Source organism: Terrapene carolina, unplaced genomic scaffold (genome assembly GCF_002925995.2).
Source record: "Terrapene carolina triunguis isolate 2854851 unplaced genomic scaffold, T_m_triunguis-2.0 Scaffold191, whole genome shotgun sequence".
NCBI lineage: Eukaryota > Metazoa > Chordata > Testudines > Emydidae > Terrapene > Terrapene triunguis.
This window is the reverse complement of record NW_020664542.1, coordinates 487229-514003: the sequence shown is the minus strand read 5'-3', so window position 1 is coordinate 514003 and position 26775 is coordinate 487229. Positions and strand designations below refer to the sequence as shown.

At 39.6% G+C, this 26775-nt stretch overlaps 1 protein-coding gene across 3 annotated transcripts in view; it reads left to right on the top strand.

Moving 5' to 3' along the window:
* CEPT1 (choline/ethanolamine phosphotransferase 1) overlaps positions 1-26775 on the top strand; it is a 47977-nt gene that overhangs the window by 16665 nt on the left and 4537 nt on the right. For all 3 annotated transcript variants that reach the window (XM_024217862.2, XM_024217889.2, XM_024217882.2), the window contains exons 5-6: positions 18621-18705; positions 25646-25777. In XM_024217862.2, coding sequence (XP_024073630.1) covers positions 18621-18705; positions 25646-25777 — 217 coding nt within the window. The remainder of the gene's footprint in view (positions 1-18620; positions 18706-25645; positions 25778-26775) is intronic.

Below are 26775 nucleotides of genomic sequence, written 5' to 3'. Positions count from 1 at the left end.
CGGGGGCTCCGCTCTCCCCCCGGCGGCCAGAGCGCAGGGGGCAGGGCAGCGAGAGGGCAGCGAGCCCCGGGGGGAGGGCAGCCAGAGCGCCGGGGGGAGGGCGGCGAGCCCGGCTGTGGCCCCGCTCTCCCCGGGGGCCGGAGCGCCGCGCCGCCCCCCTCCAGGTGCCGCCCCAAGCACAAGCTTGGTGGGCTGGTGCCTGGAGCCGGCCCTGGCTGGATTCAAACAAATCTACTGTGCATCAGCCTCATACAATACCAGGAATATCTTCAACTTGTACAAGACCTAGGATTGTAGACTATACTAAACTGAGCAAAGGTGTCCTGGAAAGTAGTGTCTGTCTAACTGAAGTTTTTCTTTAGTTTCTATCTGCTGGCGAGGAACTGAGGAAGGCAAAGTAAGCCCTACAAACCCCAGATTGGTACAGAGACCTGTAAGAACAAGTTCCTTGAATGGAACTATTTTGTGCCAATACCCTAATTCTTCTGTGTGCTTCATGTATGACTGCTGTCCAACCATAATAATTTTGTTAGCACAAGTTGAAATAAGATACCCCCAAAATGCTAATTTTCTCCTCCAAAAAAATGATCAAACACAATTAAAGTTCAGTTCCCAATAGAAGTTGTATTAAAATATAGTCCATTATTAGCTCACAATTGTGGGTTTTTTATCTAACCTGGTCATTCTAGTTAAAAACCTGCATTTAGACAATATATCTGTGCACCAGCATAATCACTGGGACCAACAATGTTCTTAGCATTGCATGTTGTCTTTTGAGGACTCCATTAGAATATTGTCATTTATAAAATTGCTGAGCAGTGAAGAGGTAGATTACAAGTAAGAAAATATTGGCTTTCTTAGTGTTTTCTTCACCTTCCTCTTAACGGTTAGAAGGAAAACAAATGAAATGTTAGGTTTCACCTGTTTAAAATACAGGTTACAAATATTTAACAATTGTATTACAATTGTTCTATTGCCTCCTTATTTTTCAATAAGTCTCTCCAACTATATCATAAACCATTTTTGTAAAATGCATATTTTTCCCCGTTTATTTTCACTTTTGAATTTGTTTGCTATGTTTCAGAGACTACTACAGTACTTATTGGCAGGATGTATAAATAAGAAAGCAAAAGTTCCCTAAAGGATCTTTCTAGCTGGAGATATCCCCCAAAACAAAGTAATTTGTCTTTTACTGTTTGACATTTAGACCTTAAAATAACAGGGAAATTAAAAAGCAACAGAGTCCTGTGGCACCTTTAAGGCTAATAGATGTATTGGAGCATAAGCTTTTGTGGGTGAATACCCACTTCATCAGACACATGCATCTGACGAAGTGGGTATTCACCCACGAAAGCTTATGCTCCGATACATCTGTTAGCCTTAAAGGTGCCACAGGACTCTCTGTTGCTTTTTACAGATCCAGACTAACACAGCTACCCCTCTGATACAGGGGAATTAAAGTTTGCTACAATATGTATGAATTAAAAAAAATACAACCTTTACTGTGGTATAATGACTGAGATACACAAAATAAAGATAAGAAATGAGGTCTAAAACGTTTGTTTGTTTCAAGAATGGTCCCACTTAATGTTTTCAAAACCCATTTTGGTTTAAAAAACATTACATTTGCAATTTTCAAGTCCATTTTTTATTTTATTTATTTAATACGTGTTCTGACAGCTTTTCTACCCAATTATCTTGTGAAAACTTCTTGTAGGATAACTCTAATTATAAAGGAAGATTTCACAACCTTAGATACACACTTATAAAATTACAGTGCAAAATTTGTAAACCACCCTAATTAGTTGACATGGATTTTCTTTTGCTGCACATGTCTTCCTCTTTTGTACTGTATTTTGTAAGGGGAAATGCTGGCTGTCCCTTTTTAAATTAGAAAGATGCATTTCCTATAACTGGAAATAGTGCTTAACTGTAATTCAGTTAATTATTAGGGCTGTTGATTAATCAGTTAACTCAAATTAATTGCCATTAAATGTACTGTTAAACTATAGAACACCAATTGAAATTTATTAAATGTTTTTCTACATTTTCATATATATTGTATTCTGTGTTGTAATTGAAATCAAAGTGTATATTTTTGATTATTTTTATTTCATGATGGAGACTGCACTACAGTACTTGTATTAGGTAAATAGAAAAATACTATTGTTTTTTTAAAGTACAAATATTTGTAATCAGAAATAAATATAAAGTAAGCACTGTACACTTTGTATTCTATATTTTAATTGAAATCAATATATTTGAAAATGTAGAAAATATCCAAAAATATTTAAATAAATGGTATTCTGTTATTAACAGTGCGATTATTTTTAAGTGCTTGACAGCCCTATTATCTTTAGTTCTGTACAGTACTGCTGTATTCATTCTATTCACACATCTCATTGCATTCATTTATATGAAAATGTTAGATTAGAATGAGCTGAAATGACACTTGTATACATTTAAATTCAACAGTCATATTCCTTGCACCTTAGACTTAATAGCCTTTTCTTTTTGCCTTTAAATTATGTTGGGTTCTTGTGCATTTTTCTCTTTAGTGCAGAGATTCAAGTAGCAAAGCAGTCTCTTGTCATATATGCCTAAATCCACAGCTCAGTGCTCAAACTCCGTAATCTACCCTGTGCACTTGGCAGATGTGTGGGAAAGGGATTTCAGGACCATTTCCACTGTAACTGTCTGGTTTGGAAGCTATGAGCACTAGAAAACATTCACATTTGCTTGGTTCTCTTGAAAGGTGAATCTTTGAAAAGTTTGAGCTAAATCTCCCTCAATTATGAAGTGTAAATAAAATTACTGTTTCTCTACCGTAGAAAAGGGAAAAACAAACCACACTTTTGACCATAACTACAGCAAAAATGACCAGAGTTTGAAACTTGGTGGGGACATAATCTTCATGGAGGAGCAGGGTCTTTTCTTGATTTTGTTTTAGCAAAAATAGTAGAATTTAAACTGCATATTAAACATATACAGTGAAAACGTTAAGACAACAGGCATATGCTGCACAGGCATGAGGGGCTAGTCTGCTGTACAATCATTGGTTCAGTATGCTTACAACCCCCACTAGGAAAACCACAAGATCTTAGAAGCTTCAAATGCCGATCTCTTTCTTTAAAAACTAAACACAAAGTATAAGAAATTAGGTCCTGGTACTGCACCTGCATAGGTACGTGCTTAATTTTAATTAGGTGAGTGGCCCAATGGAATCCCTCTAAGTAAAGTTACAGCTAAACAATATTTGATTAAAAATCTGATGGTAAAGTTGCATACAGTCATAGAGTCAGAAAATATAAAAGTCAAGGTTCCAAGAATAACATGTAATTTTCTCTTCCCACTTCCCTTAACTGTGGCAATATACTTACTGTTTCTCATTATACATACACCATAAAATAGCAGTTTTCACACTGAAACCCTAGTGCATCACACCTAAAATTGAAAAGCATCTGGTGCACCATATTCATAAATTTAATCAATGCAGTTACAGTGGATTCTTATTCTGATACTATACTTTAAAATTTAAATTAAATTTAAACTGCAGCTTACATACCACCGTTACATACAGCTCAATTTGTGAACAGCTGATGTAAAATATAGTGGATCTGTTACTACTCGACCTTTAATTTTTGAAGTTTTTGGCTTTGTGATTCTATTTTTAATTGTTCAGCCTTACCTAAAAATATCTTTTAGTTTTATTACAGGTACTGTATTCTCTAACTGCGCCTCTGTGGGGAATATGTTCAGCTCCTCTTGCTATCTCTCTGCTTCACCATGCCACAGCTTATTACTCTTCCCCCTCTTTCTGGCAGAAATACAAACTTATATTTAATAAAGATCAGCACACTGGTACCAGTTCTGTTACCACTGGACAGGTGTCCATCTCTTATTTGGCTCACTTGTTGGCAATCTCTGGCAAGAAACAAAGGACTTGAGTGAGTATGGAGACAGACCTCCCTGCTCACTGGAGGCAACTAACTGAGGGTTTAGCCATACTGGCCAGCTGCTGTGAGGAAGCTTGCACTACCAATGCCCACATATGTCAGTGGAAAACTTATGGTGCTACTGCATGTGAATGTTTAATAAAAGTTCAGCATTGTCTGAACTAAGATCATGGGGTTGGATACAAGCAGTCCTGAATTCTAATTCTGGTTCTCTCTAACTTTCTGTGTGGCTTTGAGCAAGCCATGTTACCTTTGTTTCTCAAGGTTTGTCTACACAAACTTTTAGTTTGCAGCAAGCGGGGGTGTGAACCTACCCCATGCTTGTCTGCCACGCACTAACTGTCCATGTGGATGCTGGTTATGCACATTAACACTTTATTGTTATTGGGGGGAGGGATAGCTCAGTGGTTTGAGCATTGGCCTGCTAAACCCAGGGTTGTGAGTTCAATCCTTGAGGGGGCCACTCAGGGATCTGGGGCAAAATCAGTACTTGGTCCTGCTAGTGAAGGCAGGGGGCTGGACTCGATGACCTTTCAAGGTCCCTTCCAGTTCTAGGAGATAGGATATCTCCATTATTATTATTATTTATTAATGAGCTATGATCTAGTCTTCTTTGAATGGGACTAGATCAAAGTGCATTAATTAATGGACTATTAATGTGCCTCAGCAGTGTCCACATGGACAGTTAGTCCGTGGCAGACTAGTGCGGGGTAGATTCACATCCCAGTGCGCCAAAAACTAAATGTTTGTGTAGATAAGTCTTGGGTGTCCCCATCCATAAAGTGGAGGTTATAGTATTTGCCCATCTGACTCACAGGGGCATTGAGGTCTAATTAGGTAATGTTCAAAGCACTGTATGAATATATAAAGTACTATATAAGTGCTAAGTCGTGTTTAGTCTTTGGGGCTTCCAAGCCATCATCTTTCACGGTTATTAAAGCTAAACTCACCTCCCTCTCCTCCCCCCCCCCACCCCCACCCCCAAAACCTCCAAAAATCTTAGTTGTAACTATTGTAATGTTTTAAAGGGGAAACCTTTCTAGATTAAAAGTACATATTTGATACTCTTTAGCAGTTATTGAAAGTCTATTCTAATGGGGCTTCTTCAATGAAAATCTCAGTATTTTGAAATGTTTTTCCCTCACACGTGGATTTGATGTTACAGAGTCCCTGCTTTGTATTATAGTATCCCAGCTTTTCACAGGAATGGTGGGGCCCTGGTTCTGGAACTATACGGTAATCGCTAGAATTAATACTACCCAATGAACAATGGCATAGATTCTGTAGAGCTAACACCTTTTGTCATGCACAGAGTAACTTGGAAAATGAGAAGTGTCTTTCTAATGATATTTCACAGACAACTGCTTTATTAAAAGACACAATTTCTGTAGTGTATGAAGGGGCAGTAAAAAATCCACTCTGATTGGAAATGAGGTTTTGAGAATGTTTCACTGTTTACTTAAAACCACAGATAACTTTCTTTTTAAACAAAGTCGTCCCCCTCCCCCCCCATTGGTTATTCTAAAATTTACAGTGCTGGCTTTAACTTTGCATATAAAGATAGCCATAATGGTGAAAGCACCTCTTTACACAAGGGTCTGGATTAATTTGGTTGGAACCGCCTTTGACAGTTGTTTTTGTTAAATGCTTTCCCACCAGAAAATAGAATTGTTTGGGTGGTTAATAGAATCATGTGCCAGATAAGGTTATAAAGGTTATATCTTGGCCATCTAGGACAAACCCTTGCTTCAAGCTCAGGAAAGGTCATGTATCGCTTTTTTGTTAAAGAAATTTGGTGACTATACCATAACTTCATCATTAGCAGTTTCACTGGCTAATTGACCTTTTTTTTCAAAATGCTTTTCCCAATACTTAATCTAAATGTATCCTTTTTCATCTTTAGCTTGTTATCCCTTGGGATCCAGACAAACACTTCCTTCCCCGCTTCTGTACTTGTGCCCCTCTCAAGAACTTGCATCAGTTTCCCCCCCCCTTTCTTTGAACCCTCCCTCTTTGTTAGTTTTGCTCTTGAAGGACATTACATCAGATTATCAGACATTACATGCACTATTTTGAGGGGTTTTCCAATCTAAGATGAAGGGCTGATTAGGGATGTGACAAATCTAGCATTTTGGTGACTAGGAAACGGTTTGCTTTAGTATTTGCAAAGTCCAAATATGCATAGTAGTGAGAGGGAGGCTGTCTGGCTGGCAGAAGGGTGTGATTAGGGCACCAGCTAGAACATGGGACAAGTGAGTAGAGGTAAGCAGTGTCTGAATCAGGGAACAGCTCTGTCAACAGACAAGATTTTTTGCATTGGGAAGAGGTTACAGGAGAGAGTCAGTGGTAATGGGAAAGCCAGTGTTCGGGAGAAGGAGAGCAGGTGGTAGTCACTTCCCCAAGCAAGGATGCCTGTGAGTTAGGGGGAGCTGTGCCAGTGGGAGAGCCACAGACATTGTATCCTGGGAAATCATCCTCCTCTTTCCTCCTTTCAAGAATGCACTGCACTGTATAGCTAAAATGGTTAGCAGCACAAAGCTAGTGCCATTTCAGTCTTCACATTTCATGTGACATTTCAATTATCATGTTTGCTGTAACTGAGATTCCAGATAAGCTCTCAAGTAACGTAGTGACAAGTGTGGTGTGCAAACCTAGATGAATAGATAGATGCCTGTGGTTGAACATGAACTGACTACAAATAGTTTCAGTGCTACATGAAACAATGTGATCGTTGAAAAGAAACTGCAATGAGGGAGTTTCTGAATGTGTTCAAAAAAAGAAAGAGAGAGAGAGAGAGAGAGAAAGTAGGAAGGCAGAGACCCCATTGGGTCTCTGTCCTATATAGTGAAGAGAAATGGGAATAGCTAACTATTAAAGCAATGTTTAAAAAGGGACAAGAGCATAAATCTTGTGCTATAGATCTGTGTGAATGCTGGGAGAATGGGTAATAGGCTGGAAAAGCAAGAGTTTCACATCCATTAAAATAATTTTGATTTACTTTGCATCACATAACAGTAGAGCGCATTCAAACAGAAATAGCCCATAAGTACATGTTAAAATAAATGTTAGAAAAATAGGGTGTGGTGGAGGAGGGAGTATTTTCCAGACTAGCTAACAAGGGAAGAGGAGTTACTTAATGACACAGGTGTCAGCTACATCAGTATTGAAAGAAATCGTAATAATGGGAGATTTTCAACTGCTGTATTATTTATTAGATAAGACACTTTTATAAAGTCAGGGTCTTAAACTTTGAGATAATTATTTAATTCTAAAAAGTGGAGGAAGTAGCAAGGAAATTTGCAATCCCAGAAATTTGGGAGCTGGTGCCAAAAAAGCTGAAGCTAGACAAATTCAGACTAGAAATAAGGCTCAAATTTTTCACAGTGAAGGTAGTTAACCATTAGAACAACTTACCTGGGGATATGATTCTCCATCACTGACAGAACAAGGAGTAATGGTCTCAGGTTGCAGTGGGGAAGGTTTAGGTTGGATATTAGGAGGATGGTGAAGCACTGGAATGGGTTGCCTAGGGAGGTGGTGGAATCTCCTTCCTTAGAGGTTTTTAAGGTCAGGTTTGACAAAGCCCTGGCTGGGATGATTTAGTTGGAAATTGGTCCTGCTTTGAGTAGGGGGTTGGACTAGATGACCTCCTGAGGTCCCTTCCACCCCTGATATTCTATGATTCTAAGTCTTTAAGTCAAGAGTGGATATCTTTCTAAAAGATCTGGTGTAACTCAAACAGAAGTTATGGGCTTGATGGAGAGATTACTGGGTGAGCTTCCTTAACTGGTGGTATACAGGATGTACAACTGCATGATGATCATGGTCTTCTGGCCTTAAAATCTATGAATCTTTGATGAAAGGTATCATTTTTATGGAGCAAAATGGCAAATTTCAGTGAGCAACTTTATATTTCATATTAAAATGGCCAGTATAGACCAAACAATGTTTTATAGGCGCTGTAACCATTTTAGTAGAAGCTTGAAGAGAGAGAGAGAGAATTTCCACTACCTTTTTGGCTTGTGAGAACATAAGAATGGCCATACTGGGTCAGACCAATGGTCCAATTAGCCCAGTATCCTGTCTTCTGACAGTGGCCAGTGCCAAGTGCTTCAGAAGGAATGAATAGAGCAGGCAATCATTGAGTGATACATCCCCTGTTGTCCACTCAATAAAACAACATAAACATTCTAGTACTTCTACCCCAAGAGGTGTGTTTTTTTTTTTTTTTTGGTCCAATTAAATTTATTGTGCTGTAGCATGCTGCATAAATGGAAACTGGTATTATACTCCTGTGTTTATCATTTAGTTTTGCGGCACAAGATCTTTCTACAATAGGGGACTTTTTTCAAAAATTCCTGCTCTGGTTCAGCTCCAATTGTGTTAATGTTGGGAGCCATTATTGTAGCTGGGCCACTGGTTGCCTATGGCATTTTAAGCAACATGTCAATTAGACCTGCTCTGAGCATGGTTAGATGTTATGACTTTTAAATACCTTCTTGTTGACAGTATATGAAGGATTGGAAAAAATTACTCAGGAAATGGTAGTACAACAAGCAATGGCTTCAAGCAAAGGAAGGAAAAGTTTAATCAAAATATTAGTGCATCCTGGTAACGGCATTATAGTTACACTTGAAGAGAAGGCATTCTCTGTAAAAGCTCCTGTTCTCATTACTTAAAGCATGACTCAAGGCTGAAAATTCTCACATTTGTCTCTTGGAAGGTGAATTGTCTTCAGTTCAAAGGTGAACTGAGGAAATGATTTGTTGTGGAGGTCATAAACCCTGAAAGGATTTGAAGGACGTCCTAAGCTTTATGTAAACGTCTCTGGACTTCTAACCTCCATGTAAACTCTGGGGAAGTTTAGAAACCACAATATGAACTTGGACTGGGTCAAAGATGCCTTTCCAGCCTTCCATCCCAAATGTATGTACAATGTCCCTAGCATCATTTCTGAAACACACAATCCCACCATACATGTATGAATTAATGGACTTATGTCATGGAGAGTTTCTAAGCTGTACAGAGACTGTCCAGTTTGGCCAATGTATATGGCAGAGGGGCATTGCTGGCCCCTATACTTTGGCAGTTTGCTTGTAGACTTGAAGTCTGCAACTGCAATGTTTCCCCATCGTTTATGTGGCAGGCTTACATAGGGGAACCCAAATGCATATTTAGGTGATTGAAGCTGTAGGGAATTTGACTTTTGTAGATGATAAAATGTTTAAATGGTCAGAGAGGACCTGCAACTTGATTTAAAGGTTCTGATGGTATGCAGCAGGGTTCAGGGCAGTGCGTAGAAATCTGGGGGAGCATGTGACCCTATGTCTCTGTCCCCCCGCATCTCCTCTGTAAATGGTAGTTAAATTTCCAGTAGCTGTCATGAGAGAAGATGGTATGAAGGCTTGGTGATATATGATGAGTGAGAAGAGAGAGATGGTTTTGTAAGTGAAGAGTTAATTGGTGTATTGTCTGTGCTCATGCACATGGCTTTGGTAAATACAATACAGTACACTGTCATGCAGGTATTGGCTCACTGCCAATGTTGGGATGTGTATTGTATAGGCATATGGTAATTTAGTGAGTTTAGGCAGAGGATGAGCAATGAAAAAAAGTTTTATCGTAACAGAATTTACTTGCTTTCTAGTGTTTGTTCATTTAACTGAAATACTCTTTGTAAAATATTTTCCTCACTTACAATTTTCAGTTTAATAATGTATTTTTTCTCTGGGAATTTAGCATTACTTCTAGTTTGTTTTATTTATGAGACTCAGTGTGTTTATATAGAGATACACAAATAAGAAATAAAAGAACAGGAATCCTTGTGGCACCTGAGAGACTAACACATTTATTTGGGCATAAGCTTTCATGGGCTAAAACCCACTTCGTCGGATGCATGGAGTGGAAAATACAGTAGGAAGATATAGATATATACAAAGAGAACATGAAAATATGGGTGTTGTCATACCAACTATAACGAGACTAATCAATTAAGGTGGGCTATTATGAACAGGAGAAAAAAACCTTTTGTAGTGATAATCAGGATGGCCCATTTCCAACAGTTGACAAGAAGGTGTGAGTAACAGTAGGGGAAAAATTAGCATGGGGCAATAGTTTTCACTTTGTGTAATGACCCATCCACTCCCAGTCTTTATTCAAGCCTAATTTAATGGTGTCCAGTTTGCAAATTAATTCCAATTCTTTAGTTTCTTGTTGGAGTCTATTTTTGTTGGAGAATTGCAACTTTTAGGTCTGTAATTGAGTGACCAGGGAGGTTGAAGTGTTCTCCGACTGGGTTTGGCCAATGTACATGGCAGAGGGGCATTGCTGGCACATGATGGCATATATCGCATTGGTAGATGTGCAGGTGAACGAGCCTCTGATGGTGTGGCTGATGCGATTAGGTCCTATGATGGTGTCTGGACAGAGTTGGCAACGGGCTTTGTTGCAAGGATAGGTTCCTGGGTTAGTGTTTTTGTTGTGTAGTGTGTGGTTGCTGGTGAGTATTTGCTTCAGGTTGGAGGGCTGTCTGTAAGCGAGGACTGGCCTGTCTCCCAAGATCTGTGAGAGTAAGGGATTGTCCTTCAGGATAGGTTGTAGATCCTTGATGATGGGCTGGAGAGGTTTTAGTTGGGGGCTGAAGGTGACGACTAGTGGCGTTCTGTTACTTTCTTTGTTGAGCCTGTGCTGGAGTCACCTACTCCAGGACAGGCCCAACTGTTGGAAATAGGCCATCCTGATTATCACTACAAAAGTTTTTTTTTTCTCCTGCTGCTAATAGCCCACCCTAATTGATTAGTCTCGTTGCTACAATGGTAGATGCTCTGTAATGTCTTTGTTTAGTTAGTCACAGCTAAGCTCCTTAAGTTAGTGCAGAATTAATGTTTTCTGTTGTCCTTTTGCAGTGTCCGTTTGCTACAAATCAGTATATTTTTCTTTCAGTCTTATGGTTTAAATGACTTTTTCTCAAGCTTCAAATTTAACACTTTGCCTAGCCTTTTTTTTCCTTTCTAATTTACAACAATATTAAAAGAAGGCTTCCTAGACCCAAAGTGTATCTTCTTCATTGGCAAGGAGGTGGAGTGGATGATTTAAAGTATCTCTTCCATCTCTAACTAATTCTATGATTCTGTTATGGTTTGTCTTACTTAGATTGTAAGCTGTTCAAGGTAGGGTCTGTGTTTATATAGTGCCTCACATGATGCGGGCCTGACCTTCTTTGGGGCCTCTGGGCGTTACTGCAGTATAAATATTAATAAAGAATGGCAAGAAGATAGTTGGCCTGTGTTTCTGGAGAGCCTAAAAAAGTGTGATTCTCCAGTTTATTCTGGGTAATTAAAATTTGAGTGCCTATATGAAAAGAAGTACACTGTACTAGTTGAATAAGTTGCCTTTAATGGAACTAAGCTGATTCTCATAAGATGAGGATCTGGCCCAGTTATAGAAAACCATTGTGGTTTTAGAGTAGCAGCCGTGTTAGTCTGTATCCTCAAAAAGAACAGGAGTACTTGTGGCACCTTAGAGACTAACAAATTTATTTGAGTGAGCATAAGCTTTCTATTCTATGCATCCAATGAAGTGGGCTGTAGCCCATGAAAGCTTATGCTCAATTAAATTTGTTAGTCTCTAAGGTGCCACAGGTACTCCTGTTCATTGTGGTTTTGAGTCTTGTATTGGGGTAATCTCACAAAAGAAAAAATATTTATTTTTGTTTTCATTTCATAATTATCAGGGATCTGCTGTTTGTGCATTTTTCCTCTTCCTTATCCGGTGAAAAAATATTTCTGCTGAGCTGATACGATATGGCAATTGGGACAAATTACAACATGGGTTTACAAAAGGCAGGTCGTGCCAAACCAACCTGATCTCCTTCTTTGAGAAAGTAACAGACCTTCTAGATAAAGGAAATGCGGTGGATCTAATATACCTCGATTTTAGTAAAGCGTTTGATACGGTTCCGCATGAGGAATTATTGGTTAAATTGGATAAGATGGGGATCGATAGGAAAATCCAGAGGTGGATAAGGAACTGGTTAAAGGGGAGACTGCAGCGGGTAGTACTGAAAGGTGAACTGTCAGATTGGAGGGAGGTCACCAGTGGGGTTCCTCAAGGTTCGGTTCTGGGTCCGATTTTATTTAATCTATTCGTTACTGACCTCGGAACCGAATGTAGGAGTGGGCTGATAAAGTTTGCAGATGACACAAAGTTGGGAGGCATTGCCAACTCGGAGAAGGATCGGGATATTCTGCAGGGAGACTTGGATGACCTTGTAAATTGGAGTATTAGTAATAGGATGAGATTTAATAGTGAGAAGTGTAAGGTGATGCATTTAGGGATGACTAATAAGAATTTCAGTTATAAGCTAGGGACACATAGGTTAGAAGTGACTGAGGAGGAGAAGGACCTCGGAGTCCTGGTTGATCGCAGGATGACTATGAGTCGGCAATGCGACGTGGCTGTGAAAAAAGCTAATGCGATCTTGGGATGCATAAGGCGAGGTATTTCTAGTAGGGACAGGGAGGTGCTGCTTCCGTTATACAAGGCGCTGGTGAGACCTCACTTGGAGTACTGTGTGCAGTTCTGGTCTCCTATGTTTAAAAGGGATGAACTGAAACTGGAACGGGTACAGAGAAGGGCAACTAGGATGATCCGAGGAATGGAAAACCTTTCCTATGAAAGGAGACTGGAGGAGCTTGATTTGTTTAGCCTAACCAAAAGAAGGCTGAGGGGGGATATGATTGCTCTCTTTAAATATATCAAAGGGATAAATACCAGGGAGGGAGAGGAATTATTTCAGCTCAGTGCTAATGTGGACACGAGAACGAATGGATATAAACTGGCCGTGGGGAAATTTAGGCTTGAAATTAGACGAAGGTTTCTAACCGTCAGAGGGGTGAAATTTTGGAACAACCTTCCGAGGGAAACGGTGGGGGCGAAAGACCTCTCTGGCTTCAAGATTAGGCTAGATAAGTTTATGGAGGGAATGGTTTGATGGGATTACGGGATTCTAATCAATTAGGCAATAACGGCCATCGCTGGTAAAATGAGGGTCTGGCTAGAGAATCTTGCCTGTATGCTCGGGGTTCTGCTGATCGCCATATTTGGGGTCGGGAAGGAATTTTCCTCCAGGGTAGATTGGCAGTGGCCCTGGAGGTTTTTCGCCTTCCTCCGCAGCATAGGGCAGGGGTCTCAAGCTGGAAAATTCTCTGCGACTTGAAGTCTTTAGATCACGATCTGGAGACTTCAACAGCAGAGTTAAGGGAAAGTGGGGGGGTCAGCTTTTGTGGCCTGCATCATGCGGGGGGTCAGACTAGATGACCATATTGGTCCCTTCTGACCTTAAAGTCTATGAGTCTATGAGACTCCACTAAATCAGGAAGCACCAGGCAAAAGAACTGTCAGTCTTGTGGAAGAGTGGTCAAAAATGATTGGGGTGCTGAAATATCCCAATCAAGAAGCTTTCTGCTGACCCCTCTTATTTTGGCTTTAGTATTTGTGCTGTTGGATTTCTTTTTTTCTGTTTTGTTTTTATTGTTACATTTAATGAAATAAGAAAATAGCACAAGAAAAACTAAAATCAGACTCTGAAATGTGATGGGCCTCCTTTTTTCTGCTAGGCCTGCCTCTCCTGCTCTGTGGTTCCCATCCATAGCGTCAGGCCCTCTGGACCAGAACAGATCATCTGTCTGTCTGACCGATAGTTTGATTTTTATATAAGATGGAGGCAGAAAAGGCCTTCTGGGTCCAAAGGTTCTCCTCTTTTCTCTTGTGAATCTGACTTTCAAATCCCACGTTTTTTTTCTCTCATCTTTGTGGTGTTTGTGTATTTAAGCCAAAAAATCTCCATAGATTGTAATGCAATAAATGTGATACGTTTTTAATATTTATTGTGCTTTTTAAGACACTTATGTTTGGTGCATATAAACTTCTATTTCTTTGAATTAAAAATATAAATTATACTTCTAAATATTCCTTACTAAAAATGCCATGAATTGCATATTACCCAATGCTTTATAGTTCATTAATCTAATTACTAAAAAACAGCTTATGTTTGGAAAGTTTCCTTTGCAGACAGAAGGGCCAAAAATATATTTTTTAAATTAAAGCTTATATTGCATAGAAATATTGGTAACTCCCAATAAAGTGTTTGCAAAAACAGCTTAAGAATCATGGATATAGTCCATCTTCCCCAGAGGCCAGTGCAGTATTGTTCTTAACAGTACAGCTTTTTAGTGCTTTAATCAATCTAGATTTAAATTGGTCAATCAGGCTTCTGCCCCTGCCCATGTTTTTCTTGCTCCAGTCTACTGGTATATGCCCAGTTCTCCCAGATTTTTCAAAAATAATTCAGTGGTTCAAGGAAGTTTATTGCTCCTTAATAATAATTAGAACTTTTTATCTTGAAAGTGCTTTACAAACTTTGGTTACTCTTTAACCCCATAGGATCAATATTATCTAGGCAGCTGACATATGTTAAAATTTTCCAAGTAATCCTTTATCTACTTTTTATCAACACCTAAATTTACAAGTTCTTCATTATGGTTTTTCCTAATTAACCAATCATTTTTCTTTATTTTTCTTGGTAAGGACAAACTTTAAAAAGCAGTTTAGCAACTCAGCTACTTCAGAATTATAATAAACACTGGTAATAACTCACTTAAGATTGTATAATTCAAGAGCCTTCACTTCTTCCCATTCATACTTCTACTCCCGTGGTGTGTGAAATAGATTGACTCCCAGTCATCGCATTAGTGCTCAGGTACTTTTGGAAGGAGAGCCGATATTCAAGCATTCTGAGTTTGTCCTCTAGGTAGATGAATGAAGGAATACAGTGTTTCTTCTTCCCATCACTCACCTTCTGTTCCCATTTCCCAAGTGTTGTTCTCCTACGTTGTCCTAGCTTCAAGAATGTTTGTTAGGTAGATCCCTGTATTCATACGTTTTTAAGGTCAAAGGGACCATTATGATCATCTAGTCTCACCTTCTGCGTAACAGGCCTGAGAATTTCATACAATAATTCCTGCCTCAAACCCATAGTTTCTGATTTAACTACAGCATATCTTTTAGAAAGACATTCAATCTTTAAATAAAAGATTTCAGGTGACAGAGAATCCACCATATCCATAGTAAGTTGTTCCAATCATTAGTTACCCCAACTATTAAGACTTTTGCAACTTTATTTCCAGGCTGAATTTGTCTAGTTCCATCTTCCAGCAACTTGGTCTTATTATAACTTTGTCTACTAGATTAATGAGCCACCTACTTTCAGAAATCTCCTCTCCATGTAGGAACTTATGATACTGGTCAATTCACTTCTTAACCTTCTTTTTGATAAATTACATAGATTGCACTTCTTAAGTCTCTTGCTGTAAGGCAGGTTTTCCAGACCTTGAATCATTCTTGTAGCTCTTCTTTGAACACTTTGCAGATTTTCAACATCCTTTTTGAACAGTGGACACCAAAACTGAACATAGTATTTCAGGAGTGGTCTCATGAATGCTGTACATAGAGATAATAATGTCACCTCCCTACTCCTACTCTATATTCACCTGCTTATGCATCCCAGGATTGAGTTAGCTCTCAGCCACTACATTGAATTGGGAGATTATATTCAGTTGGTTTCAACTATAACCTCGAAGTCCCTTTCAGAGTCATTGCATTCCAAAATTCCTCCATCTTGTGAGTGTGATCTACAGTCTTTGTTTCTAGATGTATGACCTTGTATTTGGTGGTATTAAAATACACCTCTACCCCGATATAACGCTGTCCTCGGGAGCCAAAAAATCTTACCGCGTTATAGGTGAAACCGCGTTATATCAAACTTGCTTTGATCTGCTGGAGTGCGCAGCCCCGCCCCCCCGGAGCACTGCTTTACCACGTTATATCCGAATTCATGTTGTATCAGGTCGCGTTATATTGGGGTAGGGGTGTAGTTCAAATGATCCCAGCTTACCAGGCAATCTAGATCACTGTCTAGATCTGAACTTGTCCTTAGAATTATTTACCACTCCACTGATTTTTGTTTCATCTGCAACTTTATCAACTATGATTTTATACTTTCTTTCAGATCATTGATAAATATATTGAATAGCATTAGACCAACAACAGATCCCTGCAAAACCACACTAGAAACACCCCCAGGAGATGATGATTTCCAAATCCTTCCCATTCATCTAGTCAAATGAGCGTATTGATTGAGAGGAAGCAGCTCCTAAGCATTTTCTTGGCTTGGGCAGTTAATATAGAAATATGTTCAGGCACATGGTAGCTCACTGTTCTTGCACAACCCAAATGTTTGCAGCTGTGCAAGATGTTTCTAAAACATGTTAGACGCTTCATCTGTTTGGATGAGGGTTGAGATTTCAGATCTTCAGGTGACTCTCAACCTTTTTTGCTAATATCTTTCTGCAAACTGGCTCTGATTGTCCAACAGGATTAATCACGTTGAAGTCAGCCTATAAAATGACCCACATGGTTACTACTCTCACACTGGCATAATAGATATAATGGAAAGACATATTACAGAGTAAAGGGAATTATACTTGTTGGAGTCTTCTCCTCTTCCTCTCTGCCAGCTTCGCTTCACAACTTAGGAAGTTGTTCGGGAAGTCTCTTTGACTGATGGGAAAGAAGTGGACCTATACCGTAGAGACGTTAGTGTTTTTGCATTTTGCTTCCTGGTAGCTGGAATCAACAGCTCAGAGTTAGGGGTTTTATATTAAAATATGAGAGATGACTACATTAAATACACAACTACTGGTAAGTAAATTCACCCTATCACTTTCCCATATTGTCAGGGAAGGTCTAAGTATGAGCCTAGTCCTATATGTTTTAGCAGTTCTGTGTATTTCTAAATTTTAAAATAGGACAACATGAGAGCCTATTGAATGCCTTTTTGGCATTTTTGGTGAGGATTAGAGAAGATTGCTTGTTCACTGTGTTAAATACGCTGTTTACTTAACAACCTTGTATTGTGTAGGTGACGCTGCACTTAGTTCCCCTCCATTTTTATTTTGTAATTCTATACTTCTGGCCCTTCCCCTTCCAAAAGGCTACTTCATATATCAAGCAAAAAAAGCTGTATGATGTGCACCCAACTCCATCCAAGACTGAGTGGATCATCTTTGCCACCTGCTTAATCTCCTGAGTCTGCTTCTGAATCTAATTCCCCCTTATTGAAAACACCGCACACCAGGTCAGCTGTTCAGATTCTTTTCATCCTGATTCATTCCATTTGTCATTAAACATGTATGTATCAAAAGTAACTGTATAGTCACATCCTAACTAAAGAACCTCTTGTTCATATCAATTTGTTTCTAAGATAAAGAAATTTTGGTTGGGTTGGGAGGGAGTTGTTTCAAATAAGAGGCTCTATTGCAGAACTAGGTCAGATATCCAATAGAGAGGAGGGGGAGTGGTACACAGGAGTCTAATATTCAATATATTCAAGTCCACAGATACAGATTTAATATTTTCAGTAGGTAGTTTAAAAATATGGAGTCCGTTCTTCTCTGACACACACACACACACACACACACACACGTGTGTCATTGATAATGTAAGTGCATTGGCTGATCTTGGAGTCCTTTTTCAGGCATTTTACAATTCAAACTAAGATACATTGTAAATATTTGGGCAGATCGCTATAGTCTGATTGCACAGTCTTCCCGTATGAGACAGCATGTACTAATTCATGTTGTATGCCACGAAAATCACAGAATTCCCTTATCAGAGGGGTAGCTGTGTTAGTCTGGATCTGTAAAAAGCAACAAAGAGTCCTGTGGCACCTTAAAGACTAACAGATGTATTATGCTCCAATACATCTGTTAGTCTTTAAGGTGCCTTAGTATTCCCTTAGAAACCTCATAAATGTATTCACATTATATACCATAGCAGACCCCATTTTCTTTCTAAATTTTTTTGACCTAGTTTTTTTTCTGTTATTTCATTTTCTGGCATTGATTTCTGTGCCCCTGTTTTTTCTCTCTTGCTAACAGCGAGACTTGTGCAGGATCCTTAAAGCAAATTCTTAACTTCCTTCAGTGCAGCCTTTTCTATAAGGCTCTCCTTCCTGCGTCTCCTCTGAGGACAGTTGCCACACTGAGAACTAGAAAGGGTTTCCTATTCTTGCTGCATTGTAGTCTTTAGCAATACGTTAATTTGTACAGTTTGCATTTGCACACGCTCCTTGGGGTTTTATGTTGCTTGTATATTTTAGCTGCAAGTTTGATATTTTTCAAAACAATATAATTTACAAGATGGCAGAGGAAGGAATATAAAGGGGAATCCCCCCCCCCCCCACAATTAACACACACATTTTTATTTATTTATTTTTATTTGGTGGGCAAGGTTAAACCTTTGTATTTGTTTCTGCAACTAGTTATGGTCAATTTAAATAAGTAAATGAGTTCCAACTATTCCTTTTGACAAGATGGGTTTTTATTAAGCAGTGAAATTAATCAAATAGTCACATTACAGCATGGATTTTACTTCAAGCTCAAAAATATATTTGCGTAATAAATTATTGATGCCTTTTCAATTTTTCCCCAGTATTGTGAGTCCTTTCTATTGTGCATGATAGAGGAGACCTGCTGAGTTTGCAAATAATTGACTTGAAATTGCTTCAAATAATTCTGCTTTTTTGGCTTTTTTGTACCTAATCAGAATTGATGTGACTGAAGTGCAAATCTTCATAATAATCATGCATTTACTGGCCGTGATTGGAGGACCACCTTTTTGGCAATCAATGGTAATTTTGCTCATATTGTATGTTAAGTTTAATGTATATTTCTGATTATTCTGCTTCTTGTCTTGTTTTTTCTAATCTGGTCTACATCTGGAAGAGCACCATATTTAGAACAGTATCAGTTTCCTTTGGGAGGGAAAGATCTCATTTTCCCGTAAGATTAAAAGATTTGTGTTCTTGAAGAACGTGAATGATTTCATATCTAACAAATGGCAGTGATGGTGCATTCTGGTTTTACCAGCACCACATGAAAAACAGTCAGTCATTCTTTTGCATGCTGTACCATCATTCATGTAGACTGTCCACCTGCACCTCTGGGTGAACTAAGTAATTTTCTATTGGTAAACGTAAGTCTGTAAAGTGATTTTGGATCAATTTGACATAGATATCAACAAAATATAACAATTTTAGATCAGAAAGAGAAGAATACTTTATCAAATTGAAATTACAGGGGGAATTTTTGGAATGCAGCATGTAATTGCCTATAATTGCAATTGGTCAGAACTCAGGTGTTAACACTCTCTCTCTTATGAAAATTGCCTTAAGATTTTTAATGACTGTGGCCCCAATCCTGTAAGCTGATCTGCATGGTTGGATCCATGCATCCATACAGATCCCAGTTGATTTTACTGAGGTTCAGTGTGGGTATAAGGTACTGCCTATTTGGATCAGCTTGCTGGATTGAGGCCTAAGGGTGCTCAGCAACTCAGTTTTATATCAGCACCATCTAAAACCATCCTGGAGTGCTGGTGCAGAATTGACTCAGAGAGAAATGTGCTACACAATGAATTGCCAGCATTACCTTCTGAAGCATGATTTCCCTGAAGGTTTTCCATTCAGGTGCTGACCAGGCCTGACCTTGCTTAACTTCGAAGAGCTAATGTGGTCTGAGGTGGTCTGAAAAAAATTCTCATTAATTTTAGAAAAAAGCATCAAAATGTTCAAAAAACAATTCGCAGTGACTCTTTTAGGGTGAAATACGTTGCGTTGTAGCACAATTAATCTGTTACAGCCAAATAGATCCGGAAATCTACGCTGCCATATACAGAATGCCCAAAATAAGGGCCTGACTCAGTTAAAGATCTGTCAGGCTTCTGCCACAACATGTATTTGATTTCAGAGCTTGTAGACAAACATCATATAAGAAATACCACCTAAAGGATGTGATTGAACTCTTGTGAATTCATGTAGACAGAACTACTTCTCAAAAGTGTATTGTCTTGTCTTGTCTGTAGCATCTATTTGAGCATGATGTCTGGCTGCCAATAAAACAAAAACACTTCTGTACTATAAAATAACTACTCGCTTTCTGTTTCCAATTGTTGTTAAAAACAATTTTGCTGCAATAGCTATTTCTGGTACAATTCCGTGTGAAGAAAACTTGCTTGTATTATTGCTTAGAGCTTGGAAAGTCTTCCCTTTATTATTTAACACATTTCATCCTTTCAAGCAATTTTTGCTGCAGCAAATAGCTATTAATATAGCAGATTTCAGGAGGTGTAAAGGTTTGTCTCACTAGCTGCAAAAAGATGAAAGCATTTTGAAGTCCAATATTTCTATTAGATTTATGGATGCATTTCTTCAGAAGACAAAAACTTTTCCCAGTATTGCCATGGGAATTATGACTTTCCCTGATATTTCATTCAACGTGCCCTGATATTTCTGTCAACCTGTGTTTTATTTTGTCATGTATTTAATTTTTGACAGAGGAAAAAAACATTGTTCACCTCTCTGAGGGATTTTGGTTTTATTTCTGTTTGAAAGATCTTTTATTTAATGAAAATACCTCAGCTGTATACTCAAACATTCCACTTTTCCCTCTAATAATTAGAAAGCAGGAAAATTCTGAGATAGTTAAGTGTCTATGCTGTCATCCATTATTGCTTTTATTGGCCTTTTGTACAGTAAAATATGCAGTATACTCTGTCCTTCTCTCTGTCTACGAAGTTTCTCTTTAAATCTGGCTAAAGCACTACTGCATTCTTGTTAGACTCCTGGAATCCAGTGTTTTCTGAGGCCTGGTCCCCACTAAGCCCCCACTTCGGACTAAGGTACGCAAATTCAGCTACCTTAATAACGTAGCTGAATTCGAAGTACCTTAGTCCGAACTTACCGCGGGTCCACACGCGGCAGGGAGGCTCCCCCGTCGATGCCGCGTACTCCTCTCGCTGAGCTGGAGTACGCAGCAGGGAGGCTCCCCCGTCGATGCCGCGTACTCCTCTCGCCGAGCTGGAGTACTGGCGTCGACGGTGAGCACTTCCGGGATCGATCCGGAATCGATTTATCGCGTCTAAACCAGACGCGATAAATCGATCCCAGAACATCGATTGCCTGCCGCCGGACCCTCCGGTAAGTGTAGACGTACCCTGAGAGGTGGTGAGTATTACTGCAGGTGAGATTCCCATTTGGCAGGTTTCAGTGGAGTAATGAGGTTAGGTGGTGCTCTTAATAGATTATTCTTTGGATTTTTTTCATGTTATGCTGGAAGAGAAATAAAATGCAACAATTGCTTTCATTACTTAGTAAAAAATATTCTTTGGCTGAGTGTGCTGGGTATAGATTTCATGGAATGTAAGGTAGGTCTGGTTTTGAGCTCAATAACGTGTTATTCCTGGAACAGGAATAATAGATAGAAAGTATATGTATTTCTGAATTAAGGGTGGAATTTGACCCCTGTGCTCCAGACCAGCACTGAGCACTACTCAAGTCCCACCTGAATTGTCAAAATAAAGACTTCAGGGGTGCATTAGCCTTGGGCTGGTCCTCTGCGCAAGGGTCAATTTCACCCTCATAGTGTAGAGTGGTGGAGAGGTGTGAACATGAGCCTGTGAACCCAGAATTCAAATCCCAGCCTTGATACCCACTCACTCTGTGACATTGGGTAAATTACTTAAGCCTTCCTTATCTGTTTCCTTATCAGTAAAATCAGGATAATACCTCACATGGGCACTTTTTGGATTAATTAATTAGGGTAATATTTATAAAATGTATAAGTGCTATGCATTATTTTTAATTCATGTAGTAAGTGGAGTTTGCCATACATAAGAGAAGAGCTGAAGACAATGTAGAGAGGCAGTCAAGAAATTTGTCTAATGCTTTACTAGGCAAAAAGATACTCTCAGGTAATTGGAAAGTTTACAGGGAGCAGTTGATTTAAACCTTCCACTATGACTAGCCCAGTTTGTTCTGCCACACTACCTCCTATGAATCTGAACTGTGAAGGAAAAGAATCCAATCACAAGAAATATTTACAGGGAGAAATACCACTATTTAAATGTGTTCTCTTTTATGGAGTAGTATTGCTGGAATCTCCTCTGGCCCATAATGTGCTCTTCAGTGGTGCTTTTCTTTCCCCTCAACATTGCTCTTCTGCCTGTCTGCAGCTTTGCGCCACTACTTCATTGTATCTCAGCCTCCATGAATCCTGGTCTATTGACAGCCACCAGCATTGATGATAGAGGTATCTTCACATGTGGTACGAAGTCTCTAATCCCTGCCCCCATCCCTTCCCTTGTCTCATCATTAACTATTCCTTCTCCTCTGCCTCCTTTCTCTCCACGTTTCAATGTGTGCTGTCAATCAACTTTCTCTTGACCCTACTTGCTGCTTTAACGGTTTCCCTTCTTTCCTACATCTCCACACTCCTTGATAACATCCGGTCAGAACCCTTCTCCCTCTTTTATCCTCACTTCTGCTTTGTTCTTGTTTCTGATTCTGATATCTTCTGTGTTCTGCCTCTTACCCTTCAACTTGTTCCCTTTCCTTGACCACATCTCATCTTGATGACTGTCATTCTTGACTCTCTCTGATTTCCTCATTCTCCCTTGTGACCGGAGGTTTTGTTGTTTGTGGACATGTTGAGCTGTGGGTCAGTTATATGTAGGCTTGGAAGAATTCAATTTTTATTTTTTTATAGTTTTGATGGATTATATTGATGTTTATTTTTAAGTATTTTTTTCAATTTTTATCAGTTTAAATAACAGTTATGGAAATTATGGGAAGGTCAAATAATGGCGGGGTGTCAGACAATAATTATCTAATGACAGGAGACCTTGAGATTCAAAAAGTTAGAGCTTTACACCCATTAAAACACACATTGTCAACATCACATGTCAAAATAGTCAGAGTATATATCCTTAAACTCTAATAAGTTCTCAAGTAGCATTTTTCTTACTTTGCCTATCTGTAAACTTTGATTATTGTCTATGGTAATATGTTTTCATTGGTTGGTGTGTGCAGTGAAATTGACATTTACTGATCAAAATCTGGTTCTTCCAAGCCTAGTTATAGGAGGTAAACAAATTAGGATGAGTCATGAATGAGCGTCCCAAACTCATTTTCCTTTGTGAATGAATCTGGATCTGAACACTGGTTGCCCAAGGACAGATTAGAGCACTTACCCACTGTGACATTTATTTTTATTGACATGCTTATGTCTCTGTGGCAGAACTTGGAATCCCATTACTTTTAAGCAGACTGCACTCTATTTTTGAAATTGGGTATCCTGCTGTTGCAGCAGCATAACCAGTCTTGATCAACTTCGAAGGATTTAATAGAGAAGCATCATTTACCTGAAGAAGATCTGACCTGGGACTCTTTTCAGCACTATACATTCAGACCTACTTAGTGTTGCACACCTTTAACTCCCACTGAAGTCAGTGGTCAACACCTGGCAAGATCAAGCTGTGTAAAGGGCAAAACTGTAGTATGGGCTACAATTATATATAGAATACCAAAGAGCAAGTAAACCTGGGGCTTTATCTCAGCCTCCTTTGCTAAACACTCTAAAGACAGACGTGTTAATAAAGTATGAGGATCATCCTCCAGCACAACTCTATCGCCTGTTTCCTTCTTTGACTCACGCCATCCATTTGTCTCTGCTGTTCATAATCTTTGACTCAGAACTCTTTCCACATTTACTTTATCTGCAAATCGGTTTGTCACAGCTTTGCAACATTAATTTAATATATTACTTCCTTCACTCCACCACTGCGGAAGTCTTTGTCCATGCCTTCATCTCCTATCACGTAGGCTCCATTTACACTGGGCAAAAATAGGACCTTGTAATTAACCATTTGGTGCAGCTCCATCAGTGATAGTGGTGGGAGCCGTAAGATAGATATGGCTCAGGTGAAATCAAACATTTTTTATCATTATGTAGTCTCACTCTACTCTGAGCCCTGTCCACGTTACAGCTTCCACTGCCCGTATTGTCCATTGTTCCTGGAGCTGTCCTAGTGGTGAATTATAAATCCTGTTTTTTGCCAGTGTACGAGACCCCTTGACTATTGCAACTCCTTTCTCTGTGGCATCCTGAAACCGCCTCTGTCCAGATTCCAGCATGGGCAGAATGTTACTCTTGTTCTTCTCTCCTCACATGTACAAAGAAGCACAACCCCATCACCCCATTCTCAAATACTTCCCACTGACCACTGAAGAAAGCATAAAAACAGATGGCAGCACAGGCAGGCTGTTTAATAAGAGTGGTACAAGCTTTGGAGCACCTCTGTGAGTAACAGTGTGTTTGTTACTGAATTTTTCAGTTCAGCTCGCTTTCTCCACTCTGCAGTTTCACTGTCTGAATCTTGTCTTTGAGCAAAAGTGCAGAGTAAGCAGGATGGGTAGGAGGGGTCCCTAAGATTGTTCCAAAGAGCATAATTAGAACTTCCTACTCAAGTGGAACTCCAGAGTGCAGAGCAACAATCAGGTGAGGTGCTGTTAATCCTCCTCCTCCGCTTGGTATTGGTTGTAGGCTCCATATGGGCAACTCATGGATAGAACTACGGAGCCAAATTAGTCTCTAACTGCACCTTGTAATTCAACAAAAAATCTGCATGAATCTACTGCATTCTAATCCCAGTTCCAGCCACTCATTCAATGTGAACTTGGGTGAGTCACTTCCTGTCTCTCTCTAAAATGGGGTTAATAAAGTACCAAACATGGGGGTGTGTATGGACTGATTGATGTTTGCACAGTGCTCTGAAGTTGTAAAGCATGATGTAAGTGCTAAGAATTATCTATTAGAAAAGCCTCAAAGCCAGCCTGGGCGTGCAATTCAAAATACTAAAATAAAAACAACTTGAACCCATTTAGGCTCCCATATGAAATAGACGTATGGGGACCTTCGCTATGGAGCATGTTTACTCATTTCGGAAGTGTTATGAGTGTAGATGCATGTTACTGGAGGGTCCAAGTGGTTCTTTAGCAGTCGGTTGGATAATGTTGGGGGACTCTTGTTGCTGGGTGGTTCTGTCTCCTCTTATAATTACTTCTCCGCCCAAGGCACTATGTCAAAAAGATGAGAGAGGATTATTAGATTTCCTTCCCAGCCCATCTTGCCCTCATTTCTCACTCCCTTGCTAACAACCCAGCCACCCACTCCCCTTTTACTTTGAAAAGTAATCTTAGCGGCTGGTTGCCTCTCTGCTGTTTCCTATCATGCCTCTTCTCATTATACCTGGTCTGTTCTCTGGGTATGGTCCAGTTTATGGGTCTTCACAGGTTAATCCCCACTGATATCTGGCTTCTCCCTGCACTCAGGACTGGGATACTAAGTGTGGGGTCTATCCTTTGGCTTGTGCTAGCCCTCTGTTCTCTCCGTGCTGAGGAACCCCTCACTCGGGTTTTAGAGGTTGGTTGATAAGTGTCCAGCATTGTGAAGGATAATATTAGGAGACAGATTCTGCTCCATGACTGTTCTTCTCCGGTAATTAAATATAAAAGCAAATGGATCAGGAAATGTTGCTAATATGGTGGGTGAGAAAATATAGCTTCCTCCCAAATTCATTTCCTAGAAATTTAAACCGATATTAACTAATTTTTGGGGAGAGAGGAAAACCCAAATCTGGAGTTAGAAAAGTGGAGCGTTTGAGTTTACTTGAAATAGGTAAACATGATTTTAGATTAATTGTACATATTTTAATCTTTTTATTTCTCTGTCAAGATTCCAGTGCTGAATATTCAGATGAAAATATTCCCAGCTCTTTGTACTGTTGCAGGAACCATATTCTCCTGCACAAACTATTTTGGTGTGATCTTCACAGGTGGTGTTGGCAAAAATGGATCGACTATAGCTGTGAGTGTTTTGTTTTGCTATTATGTTACTTTCTTTTCTGAGTGCTCTGTAGTTTGCATGATGGTTTATAGAAAACTGATATGCTTTCAAGTGTGTTAATTTAATGTCTGCTTTGAGTGTAAAATCCTCTTTCACCTAGTTTACTAGCTTGAAAAAAGGGGTAAATCTTGTCTAAATGAAAATAGTAGCTTTTGGAATTGAGAAAAGGTTTTAAAAGGATGGATTTGAAATAGGTGAATGATAAAATCACCTCCCATGCTTTGACATTAGTCCTATGTACAGACAAAATGATGGGGTCTAAATTAGCTATTACCACTCAAGAAAGAGATCTTGGGGTCATTGTGGATAGTTCTCTGAAAATATCTGCTCACTGTGCAGTGGCAATCAAAAAAGCTAACCAAAAGTGAGGAACCATTAGGAAAGGGATAGATAAAAAGACAGCGCCCACATCTTGAATACTGTGTGCAGATCTGGTCGCTCCATCTCAAAAAAGATATATTAGAATTGGAAAAGGGGCAGAGAAGGACAGCAAAAATTACTAGGGGTATGGAACAGCTTATGTATGAGGAGAGATGGAAAAAAACCGGGACTTTTCATCTTGGAAAAAAGATGACTAAGGCCTGGTCTACACTACCCCCCCCACTTCGGACTAAGGTACGCAAATTCAGCTACGTTAATAACTGAATTCGAAGTACCTTAGTCCGAACTTACCGCGGGTCCAGACGCGGCAGGAAGGCTCCCCCGTCGATGCCGCGTACTCCGCTCGCCGAGCTGGAGTACCAGCGTCGACGGCGAGCACTTCCGGGATCGATCCGGGGCACATCCGGGATCGATTTATCGCGTCTTAACCAGACGCGATAAATCGATCCCAGAACATCGATTGCCTGCCGCCGGACCCTCCGGTAAGTGTAGACGTACCCTAAGAGGGGATATGGATAGAGGTCTATAAAATTGACTGGTGTGGAGAAAGTGAATAAGGAAGTGTTATTTACTCCTTC